The 18370-nt window shown below is 60.3% G+C and overlaps 1 protein-coding gene across 1 annotated transcript in view; it reads left to right on the plus strand.

Moving 5' to 3' along the window:
* LGR6 (leucine rich repeat containing G protein-coupled receptor 6) overlaps positions 1-18370 on the plus strand; it is a 95763-nt gene that overhangs the window by 20710 nt on the left and 56683 nt on the right. The window contains exons 2-4 of the mRNA XM_024749665.1: positions 4148-4219; positions 6473-6544; positions 9938-10009. Of these exons, the coding sequence (XP_024605433.1) occupies positions 4148-4219; positions 6473-6544; positions 9938-10009 (216 nt within the window). The remainder of the gene's footprint in view (positions 1-4147; positions 4220-6472; positions 6545-9937; positions 10010-18370) is intronic.

The raw sequence follows: 18370 nt of genomic DNA on the forward strand, positions 1-18370 counted from the left end.
CCACATCAGAGCCTCTGAGGTGCAGCCCCCGGGGCGACGGCTGAGTGATGGGGTCTGAGTCACATGCCCGCGAGCGCCTGTGGAGACACGTCCAGAGATGCTCGGGGTACGTGTTCAGAGGCACCTGCTTTTGTGCATCCTCACGCCTTCCTGCTGGGCTGATCGTGCCCGGGCCCGGGGCCAGGCAGGAGGGTCTGCGGCCTGAGCTCCCGTGGCCTCACCGTCCCCTCCCGCCACCGTCCAGCGTGCTTGCGGCTCTGCGGCCGCTAGCCAAGCAGCCACAGCTTGCCCGGCCCTCCTTCTGGACGGGCAGGCCGGGGATGGGCCGGCCCGGGACGGCCCCTCGGTCCTCCTGTGGAGCCGGACGGGAGCCTGCCGGTTCCTCGGCTCTACCTGCCCCCGATGGCTTCCTTCCTCAGAGCATGTAGCGTCCAGAGGCCAGGCTTCACTGGAGGTAAAACACCGGAGCCTAAACAGCCTTTTCCTAGGTTGGAGCTGGGCCCCGAACCCCTGACCCCCACCCTATCTCCAGCACACACGTCACGCGCGTTTCTTGTGGAAAATGGAGACCCTGGGGTTTGCAGGGAACGTGCACCCCTGGGGAGGAGGGAGCTGCAGGAAGGCCCGCGGGTGGTGCCTGGCCACACGGTGGGCCGGTCTGGGTCCACCCTGTGCCCTCAGGCTGGGGGGAGTCGGCGGAGGTGAGAAGCAGCTGTTAGGAGTCTGAGACAGGAGGGATCCCAAGTGTATGAGACGCACACGTGCAACCCGAGCGTCACTGCTCCCCGGCGCAGACTGGGAGGAAAACGCTGGGGCAGGGCAGGACCAGCAGGCTAAGGTCACGCCTTCCGCCTGCTCCAGGCCCGCTGGGCTGGGACGCTTGCCCACAGGTCACCGAGGGACAGGACTGATGTGTGTGCACTGTTAGGCAGTCCGTAAGCCCTGGCTCATTTAATCCTTACGAGGACCCTGGGAGTTTGGTGGTGTTCAACCATTTTTATGGATGAAGAAACCAAGGGTCATAGTGATTAAGAAAGAGCCCGATGTCTGGGAGGTAAACCAAGGAGAGAGTTGGCCTCAGCGCTCTTTTCCTCTTTGCTTTCTTTCTTTCTTTTTTTTTTCCCCCTTGAAAATAGATTTAATCTTATTCAAATTAGAAATGTTCAGCATTTTCCTCTTTGCTTTCTTGAGTGTAAAGTGGAGGTAACGTTGGAATCCACCTTGGGGTTGTTGTGAGAATTAAATGGGATTAGAGTAAGTCCCCTCCACACGAACGAGTTCAGTTCCGAGAGCACGTCTGTAAATCCTATTTGTCTGTAAGTCCAACAAAGTTAGCCTAGGTACCCGACTTACACACTGGTTATAGAGTACTGTACTGTAGTAGGTTTATAACACTTTATACACAAACAATACATAAAAACCAGACACAAAAAATAAAGAAGACATTTTTAATCTTACAGTCCAGTACCTTGAAAAGGACAATATTACAGGACAACAGCTGGTATCCAGGGCCTGGCATCGAGTGACAGGCAGGAAGAGTTACTGACTGGAGGAGGGAGAGGAGGTGGGAGACGGTAGAGCTGAAGGATCGCCAGCAACAGGAGACGGAGGCAAGCTGCCATTTCACCCAGGCCTGATGTTGATGGCACAGGTTCCTTGCTGGATTCAATTCTCTCCACCCTCTTGAAAAAACGATCCAGTGATGTCTGGGTAGTAGCTCTTTTCTTCTCATCACAGATGACACGGTAGCACTGGGTTGCATCCTGAATGGCTGCTGCCACCTTTGGGTACCATTCTAGATTCGGGTCCTGTGCCTCAAAAACTAACAGCACCTCCTCAAATAAAGAAAATCCCCTGCCATTTCCTGCGTCCTGAATCCCTCCAGTTCCTCAGTTGCTTCTTCTTCCTCCTGTCCCTCTTCGTCCTTTCTCTGGGCCTCCGATTCCATCACGTCCTCATTAGTGAGCTCCTCGTGCTGCACAGCAAGGAGTTCAGTGAAGTCCTTTTGCAGATCTAGCTCCAGCTTCTCGCTGAGGGTCACTACGTTGCTGAAGACCTCTTCGGACTTCTGATCTACCTTCTCACATCCACAAAAATCATGAACAAACTGTGGGCAAGGGTTCTTCCAAACCCCATTCGTGGTGACCGCCATTCCCTCACACCATGCAGAGTCAGTGTTTTTATGGTCTTGTAGATGTTATACTCCTTCCAAAGCCGTCCCTAGGTTGTTCCTGATTTGTCAGTTACCTTTAGGGCCTGACGAAAAGTGTGACATAAATAATATTTCTTGCAAGTCGCTCTAACTCCCTGGTCCATAGGTTGGATGAGCAACGTAGTATCCGGTGACAGATGCACTGCTTTGACGTTGGGATGAAAGTCATCCATGGATGGGGCGTGGCCCAGAGCACTGTCGAGCAGCAAAAGAATGTTTTGCTGGGACGTCTTCCAAGCAATATTTCTCTACCTCTGGGATAAAGTGGTGGTAAACCAGTCCTGGAACGTGGCCTGTGTATACAGGATTTGGGGTTACGCTTCCACGCAACAGGAAGAGAGCCCTTGGCTGTGTGTTTAAGGGTTCTCGGGTTCTCTGGATGATAAACTAAGAGAGGCTTCAGCTTCAATTCACCGGAAGCATGGCCGCCAAACAACAGTTAGCCTGTCCTTTGCTGCTTTACAGCCCGGCATCAACTTTTCCTCCTTACTGATGTAGCTTCGGTCCGGCATCCTCTTCCAGGGCAGTTGCGTCTCATCCACATTAAAATCCTGGTTGGGTAAATACACACCATCATCAATAATTTCTCAAAGTGTTTCTGGAAGTTCCCGGACAGCCACCCTCTCTGCCCTTGCTCCCTCTCCACTTACTTCTGCGTTGTGAAGGTTGGCTCTAGCCTTGAACCGATGAAACCAGCCGTGGCTGGCATTAAGAGACGTGCCCTCTGATTCTTTGCCGTGTTTCTTCTTCAGGTCTTCGTAAAGGCTTTTAGCCTTCTCTTGAATCAGCATTGAGCTGAGCGGGACTCAGCGCTCATGTTGATCCTGCATCCGCACACCGAGAAGTTTCTCCATCTCCTCCATCACTTTTCCACGCTTCTTCGATATTTTGTCAACATCGTCGGCATGGCAGACTTCCCATGTTCCATGATCTTGTCCTCGTTCTTTAGATTCGTGCCAATGATCGAACGATTCATGGTATTAGAATGAGCGAAGTCTAACATCTTTTTGCCTTGCTCCACCCTCTCAGTTACTTTCACTTTTGTTTCCATCGTTATCGCTTGGCGCTTCTTAGCGGTACCAGCTACGTCACCGCTGCTTTTGCGCTTGCTTTCAGACATCCTGGGCTTGAAATAAAGGTACTCTACTACTGCTCTCTACACAGTACTGCAAAGTACACAAAAACACAACCATTTGTAGAGGATGCACGCACGTGACGATGTACGCCAGACGCGGGAACTAACTTACGTGACTGGACACGCGAACGCACGTTCGCATCTTTGAAGGTTCGTATGTAGGGGACTTACTGTATTTGGATAAAGGTTAGCCTGTGCCTGACACAAAGTGGGCCTCCAGGAAACGCCGGCTGTTACACAATCGCAGTATTGTGATTCCTTTGTGTGCAGGGTATCTTGGAGGGCAGTGACACAGAAACCACCCTCAGGGTCTCTCTGATAATGTGGGAAGGCGAGACTGGGCTAAGGTGGGACTCCTCAGGAATCAGGCATCCTCAGGGATGTACCAGGGGCCAGGCCCTCTGGTTGGAGAAAAGTAGAAGGAGCCTGGTGGGGTTCGGGGAGAGACAACAGGAGAGAGACTGCAGGCCTCAGAGGGCTGTGGAATCCTGCGGGCTCAGGGACTGAGTAAAAGGCAACCCCCTGGTGAGTCTGGGGCTGATTCCAGGAGCCCACGGGATGGCGGTGGTCTCGGGTAAAACGTCCATGAGGGATCCTGCGTGTTGACTGGCCCTGTCCTGCTCTGACATCCTCTGAAGTTTTCTCTGGCCTGTCCCCGATGGGGTCGGTGTCCTCTGTGGCCCTCATCACAGCCCGTCCAGTGGAGGGAGGGGGGAGGAGGGAGGCGCAGGGGGAGCCACAGTGAGCACGGCCCGGGGAGGACGCAGCTCACAGCCTGCCCGCTGCCTTCTCTCCCGCAGAGACCTGAGCATGAACAACCTCACGGAGCTCCGGCCTGGCCTCTTCCTCAACCTGCGCTTCCTGGAGGAGCTGTGAGTAGATGGGGGGCTGGAGGCGGGCACTGTGGCCTCTGACACAGGGAACCGGGGGTCACCAGGGGGACGGGTGGAGCCAGCGGAAATGGCCTCGGGGAGCTGTTCTGAGCGGGGTCAGCCCCACCTGCCCAGGTGTGGGCCCGAGGGGGGCAGTGGGGACAGAGGAACTCGGACATCCAGCCTCTCCCTCCCTGAAGCCGACCGGCTTTCTGTCAACGCTGCTTCTCTCCCTGGGGTCGTCATTGACCTGCCCTTGCCCCCTGTGTCCGGCCGCCGGCCGCTCCCCAGGTCCTGGTGGTTCTTCCTCTGAAGGTCCCCTGTACCTATCCCTGCTGCTGCTGCCGCCCTGATGTCCCCTCCCCTGGGGCGGCTGCAGCCCCTAAGGACAGATCACCTACCTCCTCTCTGACACACTCTGCCCATCTCAGGGTGCCTCTTACCAGCTCCACAGCCTTCTCTGGCTCCCCACAATCCAAAGGAGCTTCTTCGAGGACCCTCCCTCACCTGGCCCAAGCCCACCCGGCCAGCTTTGCTCCAAGGAGGCCCGTCCCCCTGCCCGTCCCTAGAGCCCTCCTGCATCTGAGTAGATTTCCCCTCCAGCCCGGCAGGCCCACCGTCTCTCTCTCTCCACTCTGTCAGGGCCAACACAAGGCCCACTTCCTTCAGGAAGTCCTCCCTGGTTGATCCCTCCCCATGGCCTGGAGCCCTGCAGGCTGGCCTCATGCTCTAGCGCCTCACGTGAGAGAGTCATCTCCTTGGCCAGAGTGCCTGCTGTCCCCTGCAGGCAGCCAGGACACCTGCTCCCAGCCCTGCCCCGCTCCTCACCCAACCCCCAGCCTGCTGGTTCTTGTCTGGGCATCACCACTGATCCTGGGGCTCTACCGGCTTTGCTTAAACTCTCAGACTGGGGGCTCCTGGCCCTGACCCACTCCTCCTGCACAGCCCTCCTCACCCTGGCCCTAGGCACGGCCCCGCAAGGGTGCACTCGGTCTGCCCAGAGCAGACGAGAGGGTGCCTCATGTGGGCACCCGGGCTCGCCACATCAGCGAGTGGGCAGGGTGGGTGGGGACGCCTTCCAAGGAGGAATTTGAAGGCTGTTCTCAAAGGAAGGGACAGAGTGAGAGGCAGCAGAGAGGCCGTTGAGGTGGCGGGGCCCAGCTTGGTGGGAATGAAAAGCAGGACAAAGGCCTAGGAGCCGGGCTGGCGACACGGGCACAGCCTGAGCCCTGGGGCTGCCGGTCCTCCACGCCCCACTCCCCGAGGGGCTGGGCCCACCTAGGGAACCCAAGCTAGTAACCCCAAAGGTCATGATGCCTTTCCATGTGTTGTTTTTTAAAACAACAAATGTCAAATTAACAAGACTCAGTGTGTGTGTGTGTGTGTGTGTTTATTGGCCATACCACGCTGCATGAGGGATCTTAGTTCCCCGACCAGGGATTGAACCTGCGCCCCCTGCAGTGGAAGCACAGAGTACTAATCACCTGACCGCCAGGCAAGTCCCCTAGTAGAGATATATTTTTTAAAAATAGCTTCTGAGCTGTGTCAGCACGATTTCCGCATCGGCAGTTGGCAGGCCTCTCAGTGAGAACTGATGTGCCCAGCGATGCCTGAGAGCCTCTGCCCCGCCCTCAGCAGACTCTGCCCCGCCCTCAGCAGACTGCTCCGCCCTCAGCAGACTCTGCCCCGCCCTCAGCAGACTCTGCCCCGCCCTCAGCAGACTGCTCCGCCAGGCTGAGCACTGAGGACGCCCGTCAGCGTCAGCGTATTCCGTCCTGTTCGCTCCTTTCAGAGTTGAGGGTCACCCATGACAAACGTGGAAGCGCTTAATTAGACCGCAGGGTTAGACTAATTGCGACACCCCGTTCCCTGCCCCCTGGACTAGTGGGGTTGTCTGTGTGGTTGAGGGCACAGGGAGACCCAGACACACCCGTCTGATCTAACTCCACTGGTGACGGGAGACAACGCAGGGGGATGGTGGGTAAGCAGGTCAGCGCTGTGGATGGACGTGGCGGACGTGGGCCTAGTGGTAATCGGGTCCAGGGAGACACCAGGCACCCTCTGTGACCCGAGCCTCGGTTTCCTCCTCTGAAGGCTGGGGGTCCTAGTGGGCCCCCTGCAGGGTCATGGTGCCGTTGGCAGTGCAGTTACACCAGCAGCCTCCCTCCCACGTCCCAGGATGCTGACCCAGGGCCACCACCCTGCCTGGCTCCCTGCCAGCATCACCCACCGGCCCTTCTCTCTGACTTGCAGGCGTCTCTCCGGAAACCGCCTCTCGCACATCCCGGGACAGGCGTTCTCTGGTCTCTACAGCCTGAAAATCCTGTAAGTCTAAGTCCCACTTTACATGGAGATGCAGCCTGGAGAACTCTGGGCAGATGGAAGTTTCCTAACCTGTGTCTTGGTTTGCCACCGGCCTGATCATTTCCTTATCTTCACTTTTCATTTTAATTATTTCCATAGCTTTGCTTTTGCCCTGTCTGTAACAAACTTTGTGATTTGTAAACAAACGTATAACAGCACCTGATGCTTAGGCCACAATGTAGGGAAGTGACCTCCTCTCCTTTCTGTAACGTGAATAGTGTCCGTTAGCACAGGTCTTTGAGGGTCGAGGTCAGATTCAGACCCATGTGCCCCCCCGGAACTCTCAGGCCGGGTGGGTAGGACAGTTTCTGAAGAGGAGGAATCTCCGCTGGTTTCCTCTGGACCCCCTTCCTCTCGAGCCCCAGCCTTGGTCTCTGGCTATAGCACTGAGTCCCGTTCTCTCTGCAAACGTGTCCCGTCCTCCAGTTCCTAGGTGTCTCTGTCCCTGAAGCAAAAGGAAAGTGAGAATTGAAAAGGACCTTGTGTTATTCTCTTCCATTGAGCCCACAGCCCATTGGACAAAAGGGGACGCTATGGCACCCTCTCCCCAACCCCAGTCCACAGCTCACCTTGTCCCAACTGCAACTGTCCTCCCTGGGCCCCACTCCTGCTCTTGTGATGAGTGTGGGTGAAAGGAGGTGGGAGAAGGGGATGCGGGGGGTCTGAGGGTGGATCCGAGGGGCTCCTCGGGAGGGCTCGTCACCACAGGGACTGGCTTGGGAAGAAGAGGAGGAGCCTGGGGGCTGATCCTGGAGCATCTGAAATTCCCCTAAAGTGGTGAGCCGCTCCCACGCTCTCCTGCCCCCTCAGCCCCAACTTGACCGGCAGGTCTTCTTTGTAGAGTTGAGTGGGTTGTTCACTGCACAAGACCATCGCCTGAGCGGTGAGAAGGGGCTGAAATCTAGCCCTGTGCCAGCCTTGGGGCTACTTCCATCTAGAAAAGAATATCTTTCTAATTTGCTCCAAGTTGTCAATGGGCTGGCGGTGGCCCTGCCCGCTTGGCCTGTGAGCTTCAGGCTTCCAGCCTGTCAGCAGCCCCCAGACCACCTCCAAGTGTTCTCCTTTCTCCACGTTGTCTGACTCCGGGGCTCTGGCTCCAGGGCTCTGGCCTCTCATGCTGCCCTACTCCCTACTCCCTCTCTGCCCGTGGGCGCTCTGCTTCTGTTCCCTGTGCCTCCTTCCTTCCGCTCTGCTGCAAACCCTGCTCTTCCATCCTGCCGGCCCTCAGTCCTTCCTGCCTCTTCTCTCGGTCTGTCTGTCCCGCTCCCACCAGCATCGCTTCCCCAGGGGTGGGGAGGCCCCCGGAGCCAGACGTAGCCCAGGTGGCCTGCATGGTGGCGTGTCCTTGCCCAGCGGCAGGCCCAGACCTGCAGCCGGATTGGTGAGCGGGGGATCTATCTGCTGGGCCTTCAGAAGATGTGAGACTCGCGTCCCGTTCCTAAGCCACCAGCTTCGGGTCGAGCCTCTTTCTTCTTCGCCTGCGTCAGGCAATTAATCAAAGCCTCCCGGAAGCCGCAGCCCCGCCCCCTGGACACCATGCGGACTAGGGGGTCGGGCGGCAGGAGAGGCTGCGGCTGGAGAGGAGGGCAGCCAGGCAGTCCATTCCCACCGCCACTGACCCCAAACTGCCCCCCTGAGGACACCCCAGTTCCCCAAAGCCTTCGTGTCCACTTCTCTGCTTCAGGGATGGGTGGGTGGTCTTGGGGGGATGGTGCCCGCCTACTCAGCGTCTTCACAGCAGGGATGCCACTTGCATCTGGGCAAGAAGTACCTCCTGGCGTCCGCCACGGTTTCTCTTCTGCAGTGCCTTCCCTACTTGTTTTCAGACCTGCGAGAAAAATAGGGCAGTAAAGCCCGCCGTCAGCACGATAACCTCTTTCTGTGCTGGGAGGCGGTCACTTTAGCTGCTCCAGGGGCCCCTATCTGAACTTCATCTTCTTCTGGTGGGTGAGGCCCGGCTGTCCCTGCAGGGCACTCTGCCTCCCCCTTGCCCTTCTGGAGGCAAAGGACCAAAAAAGGGGGTTCCCTCTCTGATCCTCTCCGAGCGGCTGTGGCAGAACCCCTCCCTGTCCCTCCCGCCCAGCCCCACACCTGACCTAGAAGTCTTACTCCTAGGGTCCCTGCCTTCCTGTGCTGGTTCTCCAAGCCTCTGGCCAGGCTTGGGTCAAGCGGGTCAGCCCCTGCCCCGTGCCTTTTCCCGCGACTGTAGGTGGGGATCCCTGTCCTGCAGAGTCCTGAAGCTGAGAGCCCAGACACACTGCCCGCCCCCCCCCCAGAGCTGTCCTCAGGGAAGCCACAGTTCTTTCTGACCCAGGTGTGTAGAGAGATGCCTGGACCTCTGAGGGCACCTGCCCTGTGCCCGTCGGGGCAGGTGAGGGGCAGATGTGGCCGGAGCTCCTGTATGGGGTAATACCTAGAGGGAGGGTGGACGGCATGCCTGGCACACAGTAGGTCTCCCTGGAGGTCCCTCCCAGTTCCAGAGCAGCCTATCCTGCAATAGGTGCTGTTCCTGGGGCTATACGTGGCCCAGGAGGGCCCGACGGGTGTGTGGGTCAGGGTGGGACAACTTCCTTCTTTCCTGCCCCCTGCTCTTCCCTGACCCCCCGCGGGGCCCGCCCCACGTGCCCCCCCCTCCTCTCCAGAGGCCAACAGGGAAGGACGTTCCAGTGGCAGCGGCCACCCAGGTCCTCCCTTAGGGCCGGGCGAGCAGGACCCTTGCCCAGGGCCCTGAGGCTTCAGGGACTCCCCGAGGCCCTGGAGTGGCCTCCTCACAATTTTCTGAGCACAGCTCTGGTGGCCAGGGTTGGCTGGGGTCAGCAGTGCCACTGGAGGCCCCAGACCCCAGTTTCTGCCTTTCTCGCTCTGACTCACTGCCCCGCGGGTCCAGGAGGGCAGCCTCCCTAGCGGATCGTGCCCCCGGCTGGCATGTCCCTGCTTTTGTGGGGTCATGTGTGATGGTGTCACCAGATGGTGCTGACACTCCAATCTGGGTGCCTCAAGTTGTCTCTATAGACACACACACCACAAGGACAGACTTGCCTGGGCCCTGCGCATCCTCCCCTTGCCCGAAGAAAACCCAGCCTCTCGGCTGCAGACGGAGAAACTGAGGCCTGCGGAGGAAATCGTGCATTTGCCCACGTCCTTCCAGAGCAGACGGCCAGAGGATCCCGCGTTCCGCTCCCCGGCCTTTTCCCCGAAGTCCCTCTGGGGCACTGTCCCAGCCCCGTGCACAGCGCCCTGGACCTCCAGCCAGGGAGGGGTGGGACAGGACTCTGGGCTCTGAGGCTGGGCTCCGGCATGGCGGCAGGCAGGCGGGCGGGTGGGCGTCCTTCAAGCCGCCTCTTCCCCTCACAGGATGCTGCAGAACAACCTGCTGGGAGGGATCCCTGCCGAGGCGCTGTGGGAACTGCGGAGCCTGCAGTCTCTGTGAGTCGGAGGTGGGGCTGGGGGCGGGCCTGGGCACCCCTTCCTCCCTGCACCTCCCCACCCACGTCCCGACAGTGTGCTCCTGGCTTTTGTTTCTTCAGGGGGCTGTCATCGTCATATGTCATGTGTACGAGCGCGTGTGTATCTCGGGGCGGGAAGGCACCCAGATCCTGTGGAGGACTGTGGGGATGGGACCTCCCTGGGTGGGGCCCCTGGGGCCGCCCGCCGTCCTGGGATGTCTGGCCTTCTGCCGTGAAGTCTGGGTGGGCATTGGAGGCTGCTGCCCTAAAGAAGCGTCAGGAAGGGTCTGTCTCGTCAGGAAGGAGCTCACCTGCTCTGACCCTGGGGCTTTGGTAGCGGGGGAGCGTTCAAACTCAGACAGACGTCTCCCCGCATCCCAGACTCACGGGCCCCCATGACCCGTCCAGCCCTCCATGGAACGCTGCAGTTCCTGTCCTGTCCACTAGGGGCATCCAGAAGGGATGTCATCCAGAGCATCAAAGAGGTTTCCATGGGGGAAAAGACTTCCAATGGACGTCTTCACACTTACTTAGACGTTCATGTTTTCCCTGTGACTTGCGTCTTCTGCGTGCTTGGGGACTCTGAGGGTCTTGTCTTTTACACGCTTGGGCCACACAGGCACTTCCTGCACTTTCTGAGACACGGAGGCCCTGCGGCCGGGAGACTAGACGGCCAGCTCCCTCCGTGGCCGTGCCCCCTGCTGCCCGGGGGGTCAGGGTGGGGATGGGGACACAGGCCCAGGGCCCCCTGGGTCTGAGGCCGCCGAGAGGGCGTTGCCTCTTGCAGTCCTGTGAAGACACCACTGGCGGCGGGCCGGCTGGCTCTGGTCTGAACCGCTGGTCTCTGATCGTCTCTGTGCCCAGCTGCCCGCCTCCCCATGGGGGGCGGTTACCCCCCCGCCCCCCGACACCTCAGGGGGTTTCACGAAGAGCAAGTACGCAGCGAATGTGGGGAGGACCTGGGGCAGCTGTGCCGTGCGGGATACAGCTGCCACGTAGTTCATTTAGCTTTTTGCCCGCCTGTTCATTTCACACGTGTTTTTGAAGCTTTGCTGCGGAGGCAAAAGCCGAGTTTTTTGCCCCTTGAAGGATTAGTAAGTGTCAACCGGGTGAAGGGGCAGGAAAGGACATTCCAGACAGAGGGAACAGCACGTGCAGAGACTGGGAGAGAAGAAGGAACTGAGCGGGCCGCGGAGAGTGTGCACGGGGGCGAGCTTGGCTGGCTGTGTGGGGGCTGGGGGCTGGTGGAAGGGCAGGAGCGAACGAGATCCGGAATCCACGAGAGATGAGGAGGACCTTGCCCAGGATCCCGGCTTCATGCTCAGGGCCCTGGGGAGCCATCAACAGGACCTTCAGCTGGAGTTTGCACCACCGCAGATCACCCTGGCAGCAGTCAAGGAGGACAGCCCGGAGACGGGGAGCTGGTGCCGGGCTCCTACGCCAAGGGAACGTGACGGGGCCGGAGGAAAGGTGGGGGCAGTGGCTAAAGGAACAGCGGACTGGCTCTGGGAATATCAAGAAGCCCGGTTGTCAGGGCTCTGGGCTCAGAACGCCTGGGTTCAAATCTCAGCTCCTTCATTCACTCCCTGTAAGGCCTGCAGCGGCCTGGCCTGTGTGCTTCGCCTTTTTCAGTAAAAGGGAGGTGGTGAAAGGGTCTGTGTCCCTCGATAGGACAGAAAGGAGCTACTACTACCACCATCACTCCTGGGGATGGTGGTGTTGACCGGACGCGGGCGCCCAGAGAGAGGAAGAGTCGTATTGACCGCCAGCTCTCTGGCCTGGACACCTGGGTGGACAGAGAGGCCGGTCAGCTACAGCCTGGCCCGCGGTGGGGACTTAGTGAGAACGTGTTGAACGAGTGAGTCGTGAACCCCAGGGGAGGCGCCAGGGAGGGCACAGGGCAAGGGGGACGCCGAGGCCCCTTGGGACATGTTGGGTTTGCGGTACCTGCCGGTGGGGTGACCGGGCATCTGGGATAAGTTGGAGCGCAGGTCACTCTGCCTGCAGGACATCAGAGTGCGTGTGCCTGTGTGTGTGCTGGGGAGAAGGGGGGCGTCGCCCTACCTGAAGCTTCTGTTTGGTGGGTGTTACCTCAAAGTGACACGTTGTCCACCTGACTCAGGCCCCTCCATCCAGGAGGGGTCAGGAGTAGCAGGCCCAGACTGCCGGGCTGAGCGGAGAGGGGGGAATGGCCTCCGTCAAGCGCCCTGCGTGCCGGCGCCACGTGCGGCGTCACACCCACGTGATCCGGTTCCATCCTCACACGCCCCTGTGACAGTGGCCGTCTCTGTCATCAGATGGGGGAACAGAGGCTCCGACCGGCTCAGGGCCTCCCGCAGTCAGAGCTGGCACCTGGGGCGGCAGGTCCACAGCAGCCAAGCCCCCGGGACTCAGGTCCCCAGGGAAGGCTGTTCCTCGCCTCCCCTGGGCACACTCCCACGGACATTCCTGGAATGTCCATGGAGGTTCTGTCCCGTGGTGCACGGGACAGGAAGCGGGTTTGGGTGGGAGGAGCGGTCAGAGGATGGGCCCGGGCACGCAGCCCGATGTGGCATCCAGGCTCTTTGGCCCCCCATCACCCCCCCGGCCCCTGCATACACTTGCTTCCTCCCCGACCGGTGTGGGAGGGCGAGGGTGGCTGTGCCAGATGTGTCACGCCAGGCTAGAGCCACGGCCAAGAGAAACCACGGCAGCCACAGGAGCCTGGGGGAAAAGAGAAACTGGGTGGGGGTGAGGCAGGGCCGGGGGTGGCAGGGGAGTCCACGGAAGAGCAGAGAAACAGCCCAGAAAGACCTCAGGCCTGGTCCGGGTGGGGCCTGAGAGGAATCAGAAAGGCCCAGTGGCAGGATTAAATTAGGGGAGAAAACAGAAAACAGTCCCGTCCTGGACACGCTGGGTGGAGCACGTCACCACAAGGGCAGCCTCACGACACCGCCGCTCTCTGCCGAGCTGGGGAAACGAGTCCAGGGCGGTGCGGACTCTAGCCCGAGACCCCCGTCAGAAGCAGCGCAGCCCCGTCCGAGACACACCGGGGCCTGTGCTGGGGGAGGGAGGGGGAGGGGTGCCCGTGCCCGAATCACCTGTGACGGCTGCACGCTTGGTCTCTGGGGGCTGGCGCAGTAGGTGGTCCCTCTGCAAACACGCCCGTCTCCTGGGAACCTCCTGCCTGTGGGGCAAGGAGGAAAGTGGCCCAGCCATGCCACCCAGCGCACAGGCTCTTGGAGGACAGGGATCGCGGGTCTTCCTGGGGGGCTTCTGAGCAGATCCCCCTTGTTCCGTATCTCTGACCCTTCTCTGAGGCACAGCTGTCCCCCAGACCAATGATGACCAGCACTTACGGCCCCTTCCGTGTGTGAGCCGCTGGTACTCACACCTCACTTCACCTTGGGGCTCTGTGGGATGGTTAGACCGCTAACCTCGTCACCCCATGCCACAGATGAGGAAACTGAGGCACAGCTGGTGCAGGGACTCGGTGGAAGGGACACAGACAGTACGTAGCAGAGCCGGGGTCAAAGCTCAGGCAGCCTGGCCCAGGGTCCACGCGCACACCGTGACACTCAGCCACCCCCCAGGGCCATGCTGAGGGCACTGGGCCATCGGGGGCTCTGGGACCATGTGTCTCCAGCGCATCTCCTCCCAGGGCTGGCCTTGGAGCGTACGCCCCGCTGGAGAATGCCCACGGACGCTGGTTCGGCCTGCATCTGTCTGCACCCTGGGATTCCGGGGTTGGGTGGGGCCGGTTGGGCCGATGTAACAGAGTGCCATAGGTGGGTGGCTCAGGAGTTGTTTATTTCTAGCAGCTGGAGGCTGGCAGGCTGCGATCGGGGCCCGTGGTGGAGCTCTGGTGAGCGAGGGCCTCTTCCGAGCTGCAGACGGTGCCCTCGCGTTGGGGGAGCAGAGATGGGCAGAAGCGTTCTCCTGACCCCTGAGGGCTCTGATCCCTCCCAAATGCCTCACCTCCTAATTCCATCGTATGGAAGAGGGTGAGGTCTTCAACATGCGGACTTCAGGGGACACAGATGTTCGGTCCATGACACGTGGACGGTGTTGGTTGCCAGGGGAGCCCAGGCTGCTGACACTCTGGTATCGCTGTGGATCCCTAGAGACCCCTGGTGCTGATCAGACCCCCAGACGCTCCTCAGGAGAGGCCGTGAGGCTGCTTGTGCCTGATAGCCATTGACTCGTGAAGAGCTTTAGTACTCTGTCGCCAAAAACAGCGCTTCCGGCCCAGCCATGCGAGGAGCAGCCTGTGCACTACAGCCCACTGACTGACAGCGCTTGGGGGAGGCTGGCTGCAGCTTCCCACTGGGGTAGAGGCGGAGCCGGCTGTGCATGGGAGGGCGTCCCTCGGGGAAGCGTTTTCTCAGACCTCTGAGCGCCGGGGGAAGGAGGAGGGCTTCACGGGGACAAGGACGGTGTCTTCGGGGCAGGGGCCCAGGCAGAGAACGGCTCACACCGCCTGGAGGGACCGTGTCAAGCAGTGGTTCTCCGGGCGGGGGCCCTGGGCGCCGGCGCCAGCGTCTCCTGGGAACCTGTCAGACGTAGCCTCCCAGGCCCCACCCGCACCAGCTGAATCAGAACCTCTGAAGGTGCGGCCCGCAATCGCGTTTCCACGAGCCCCCCACCCCGCTGGATTCTGATGCCCGTAGAAGAGTAAGAGCCAGTTATGGACGAAAAGGACCCCCCAGCCCCCCTGGGCGGCTTCAAATAGCAGACTCAGACGCTTGCACAGTCTGGAGGCCGCAGGCCAAGACGAAGGTGTCAGCAGGGCGGGTCCTCCTCAGAGCCTCCTCCCGTGGCTGTCAGCTGCCAGTGTTCCTCGTGGCCACATCGCCCGTCCTCACGAGGCCCCTCTCTGCTTGTGCCTCTCACAGGACACTTGTCACTGGGTTTAGGGCCACCCCAATAATCCAGGTGATCTCACCTTGAGATCCCTAACTTAGGGGTCTCACCTGCAAAGACTCTTTTCCAAATGCAGTTCTTCCATGCACAAGTTCTGGGAGTTAGGATGACAACGCACCTTCTTGGGAGGCACCACCCAGCCCAGCCAGGGGTGTGAGGGGGACAGAGTGCCGGTGAGGGTCCTGTGGAGAGTGGCAGGGTGATAGCTGGGCGTTGAGTCAGAAGGAGACCAGAGGCTTAGCCAGGGTGGCGGTCCATGAGTCAGCCGGGCAGGGGGCGGCGTCTACCCAGCACGGACCGGCACCAGCGGGAGGTGGGACACGGTCCTGGAGGTCTGGGTGGCTCTGACCCTGGCGATGCCCGGTCTGCCATGGACAAGCCCCCGAGGTGCCCCGAGCTCTCAGGTGATCCAGTGGATATGGTCAGCGCCGCCCAACTTGCCTGCCGGCCAGAGAAAGCCCAAAGCCCGGCCGTGCTGTGGGGCCCACCGAGGGGTCCCCAGGGACCACGAGGTGGCACATGGCCTCCCTGGCACGGCTATTTTGGGCCCCATGATTATATGCTACTGTATTTGGATCTCCCCAAGGTTCCGGGAGTTGATTACTACATGCGTCTGGGTCAGAGGCTGCTTCGAGGGGGGTGGGAGGGCGGGCACGCGGGCAGCCCCCTGCGTGTGACGAAGGTCTCAACACGGGTAATTTGGCTCCCGGAGAACTAGGAGAGTGTCCGCGTGGGCTGGGCCCTGGGATCCTGTGAGCGTTCTTTCAGCCATAAATGCTGGTCTGGGAGAGAGTTGGCCCAAGCTGGGCCACCAAGGAGCAGCGTGGTCCTCAGCCCTTGTGGGTCTCCTCAGCCCCGTGGAGCACCTAGAGGCCTAGGCCTGAGAGACCTGGGAGAGGCAGGGGCACCCAGGGCGGGGGCGGGAGCTGGCCACTCAGACTGAGATTAGGTGCACATGGGCCCCGGGCAGAGCCAAGAAGTGGGGTGACCCCCCCCCCGCCATGGGGAGATGACAGAGGCAAGGTTCCTCCCTCCTGCGTTAGTGCCTCTTCCTGAGCAGCTGATGCCAGTGTGGAGATATGGCCTGGGTTCTGGGTACGTGTGGAGGGCAGAGGAGATCCAACCCCTGGTGTCCACCTGTCCGTCCATCCATCCATACATACATCCATACATACATCCATCTTCCCTTCCTCCCTCCCTGCATCCACCCATCCATCCATCATCCATCCATCCATCCAACCATCCATCCATCCAACCAACCATCCATGCATCTGTCCACCTACCATCCATCCATCCATCCATGCATCCATCCACCCATCCATCCATGCATCCGTCCATCCACCCATCCATCCATGCATCCGTCCACCCATCCATCCATCCTTCCGTCCATCCTTCCATCCATCCATGCATCCGTCCATCCATCCATCCATCCATGCATCCGTCCACCCATCCATCCATGCATCCGTCCATCCATCCATCCATCCATGCATCCGTCCACCCATCCATCCATCCTTCTGTCCATCCGTTCACTTGCTTATTCAAGCCTGAAATGCCTGAGCTCAAGAGTAAAACAAGGGCCCTGCCTTTCAGCAGCTCGTGCTTCGACGTGGGAATATCACACACCTAGACCCCCATCCCCACCCACACACCATGGACTTAAGCTTCTGAGACAGAAAAGTCAGGGCAGGTGAATGTGATGTAAAGTCAGTGTAGACAAGTGAAGCAGAGCTGATGGACGTGGTGAAGCCCAGTGTGTGTAATGAGAATCACACTTGTGGTTCTGGCTTGTTGAACGCCCGCTGTGGTACCAGGATCTAGGCTAATGCTCAGTAGATGTCCCCTCACTCATTGCTGGTGACACATCTCTGTGGGACGTCCCATGGTCCCCATTTTACAGATGAGGAATGAAGGTTCAGGGAGTTGATCACAGAACTGGTAAACAGTTTGCTGGGAGCTCACCACCTCGTTTCAGAATTCCATCCCACTGAAGCCTTAGAGCCCAGAGGGAGGTGAGGGGTGGCCAGATCCCAGCCAGGAAGAGGTGGGGACAGCATCTGTGTGCCGGCCACCAGCCTACCACTGGGGGCTCCCCTGCCCCCACTCCCCGGCCACGCAGCCGTCCGTCTGTCCGTCCGTCCGGGGAGAGAAGACTGGTCAGGGGCTGGGAAGGGGCGATCTTTTTTGAGAGTCTGTGAGTAATCGTCCACCTGTTTCTGGCCTTTGGCGCCCAGGTGGTGTCCAGCCGCTCGCCGGTGTGTGGGAGTCTGCACACCAGCCGGAAAAGGCCACAGGTGCCTGGGCTCCTGCTTGGGCCACCGCAGAGGCCGCAGGGTGGAGGCTGCCCGCCCAGGCGCAGGGCCTCAGAGTACCAGGGGGAGGCGGCGGGTCACTGGGTCCAGGCAGGGGTGGGGACTCTTTCGGCGTCACCAGCGAGATGGGGGCAGGCCTGTAGATGCTTTTTCACTCCTTTCTGAAAGGGGACCATCATTTTACGAGCCTCTGTGACCTCTCTGGCCAGATGGCTCTAAGATCAGTGGTTCTGGAATGTGGCCCCCCCGGGACTCTGGCCAAAGTGGCGGCCCCCCTCACCGGCCGCAACACGTGTTTGGACTTGGAGCCAACTCCTCCCCCCGCCTGCCCCGAAATAAAACCGTCCGCTCCGGCGGGACCTGGCCTGGTCGGGAGGGGTCTGGGTGGTGGGGAGGGCGGGGGCGCCGCGCTGTCTGCAGCTGGGTGAGTCTCGAGGGGCCCTGGCAGCCCTGGAGAGGACAGCCCCTCACAGAGCCGCGTCTCCCCGAGAGAAAGGGCAGGTCTGGCTCCTGGCTCCTCCTGTGCCCACCCTCCGGAGACTGCTTCAGGGCGCCCCACCCTGATGCCCCGCGCCGGAACGCAGCACCTGTCTGGGGCTGGAGGTGACCCTGGCTCATCCCGCTCCTCGGAGCCGAGGCACCGCAGTTTGGGCCGAGACCAGGAGGAGAGGCAGAGACAGGGCGGGAGCAGAGGGAGGAGAAGCGGGAAGGGGCTTGCTCTGAGCATCTCCAGGGGACGGTACCACCCAGTGCCTCCGCGGGCTGCAGGGCCCTGGGCTCTGGTGCCATCTCGGACGCTCTGCTCCAAGGCCTCTCCAGCCACCGCTCCCCCTTCACAGTGCACACGTTGTTCCGTTTGTCATCTCCAGGCTGGCCTCTGCGTCTCCCGGTCCCTCGCAGTGGTTCTCACCAAGGTCCAGACCTTCCCTAAGCCCAGCAGGCTCTGCCCAGCCCTGGTCTCACGGGGTCTCAGCTCCCTCTACCTGACAGGCCTCTCCTCAGTCTTCTCTGCAGGCCCCCAGCCCGTGCCACCCTATTGATGTCAGAATCCTGGAGACTCTTTCCTCGTCCCTCTCGAGCCCGCGCCTGCAGCCTGGGCTGCTGCGTGGGCTGCTGGTGGAGTCTCACGT

Source organism: Neophocaena asiaeorientalis, unplaced genomic scaffold, assembly GCF_003031525.2.
Source record: "Neophocaena asiaeorientalis asiaeorientalis breed wild unplaced genomic scaffold, Neophocaena_asiaeorientalis_V1.1 scaffold44, whole genome shotgun sequence".
Lineage (NCBI taxonomy): Eukaryota > Metazoa > Chordata > Mammalia > Artiodactyla > Phocoenidae > Neophocaena > Neophocaena asiaeorientalis.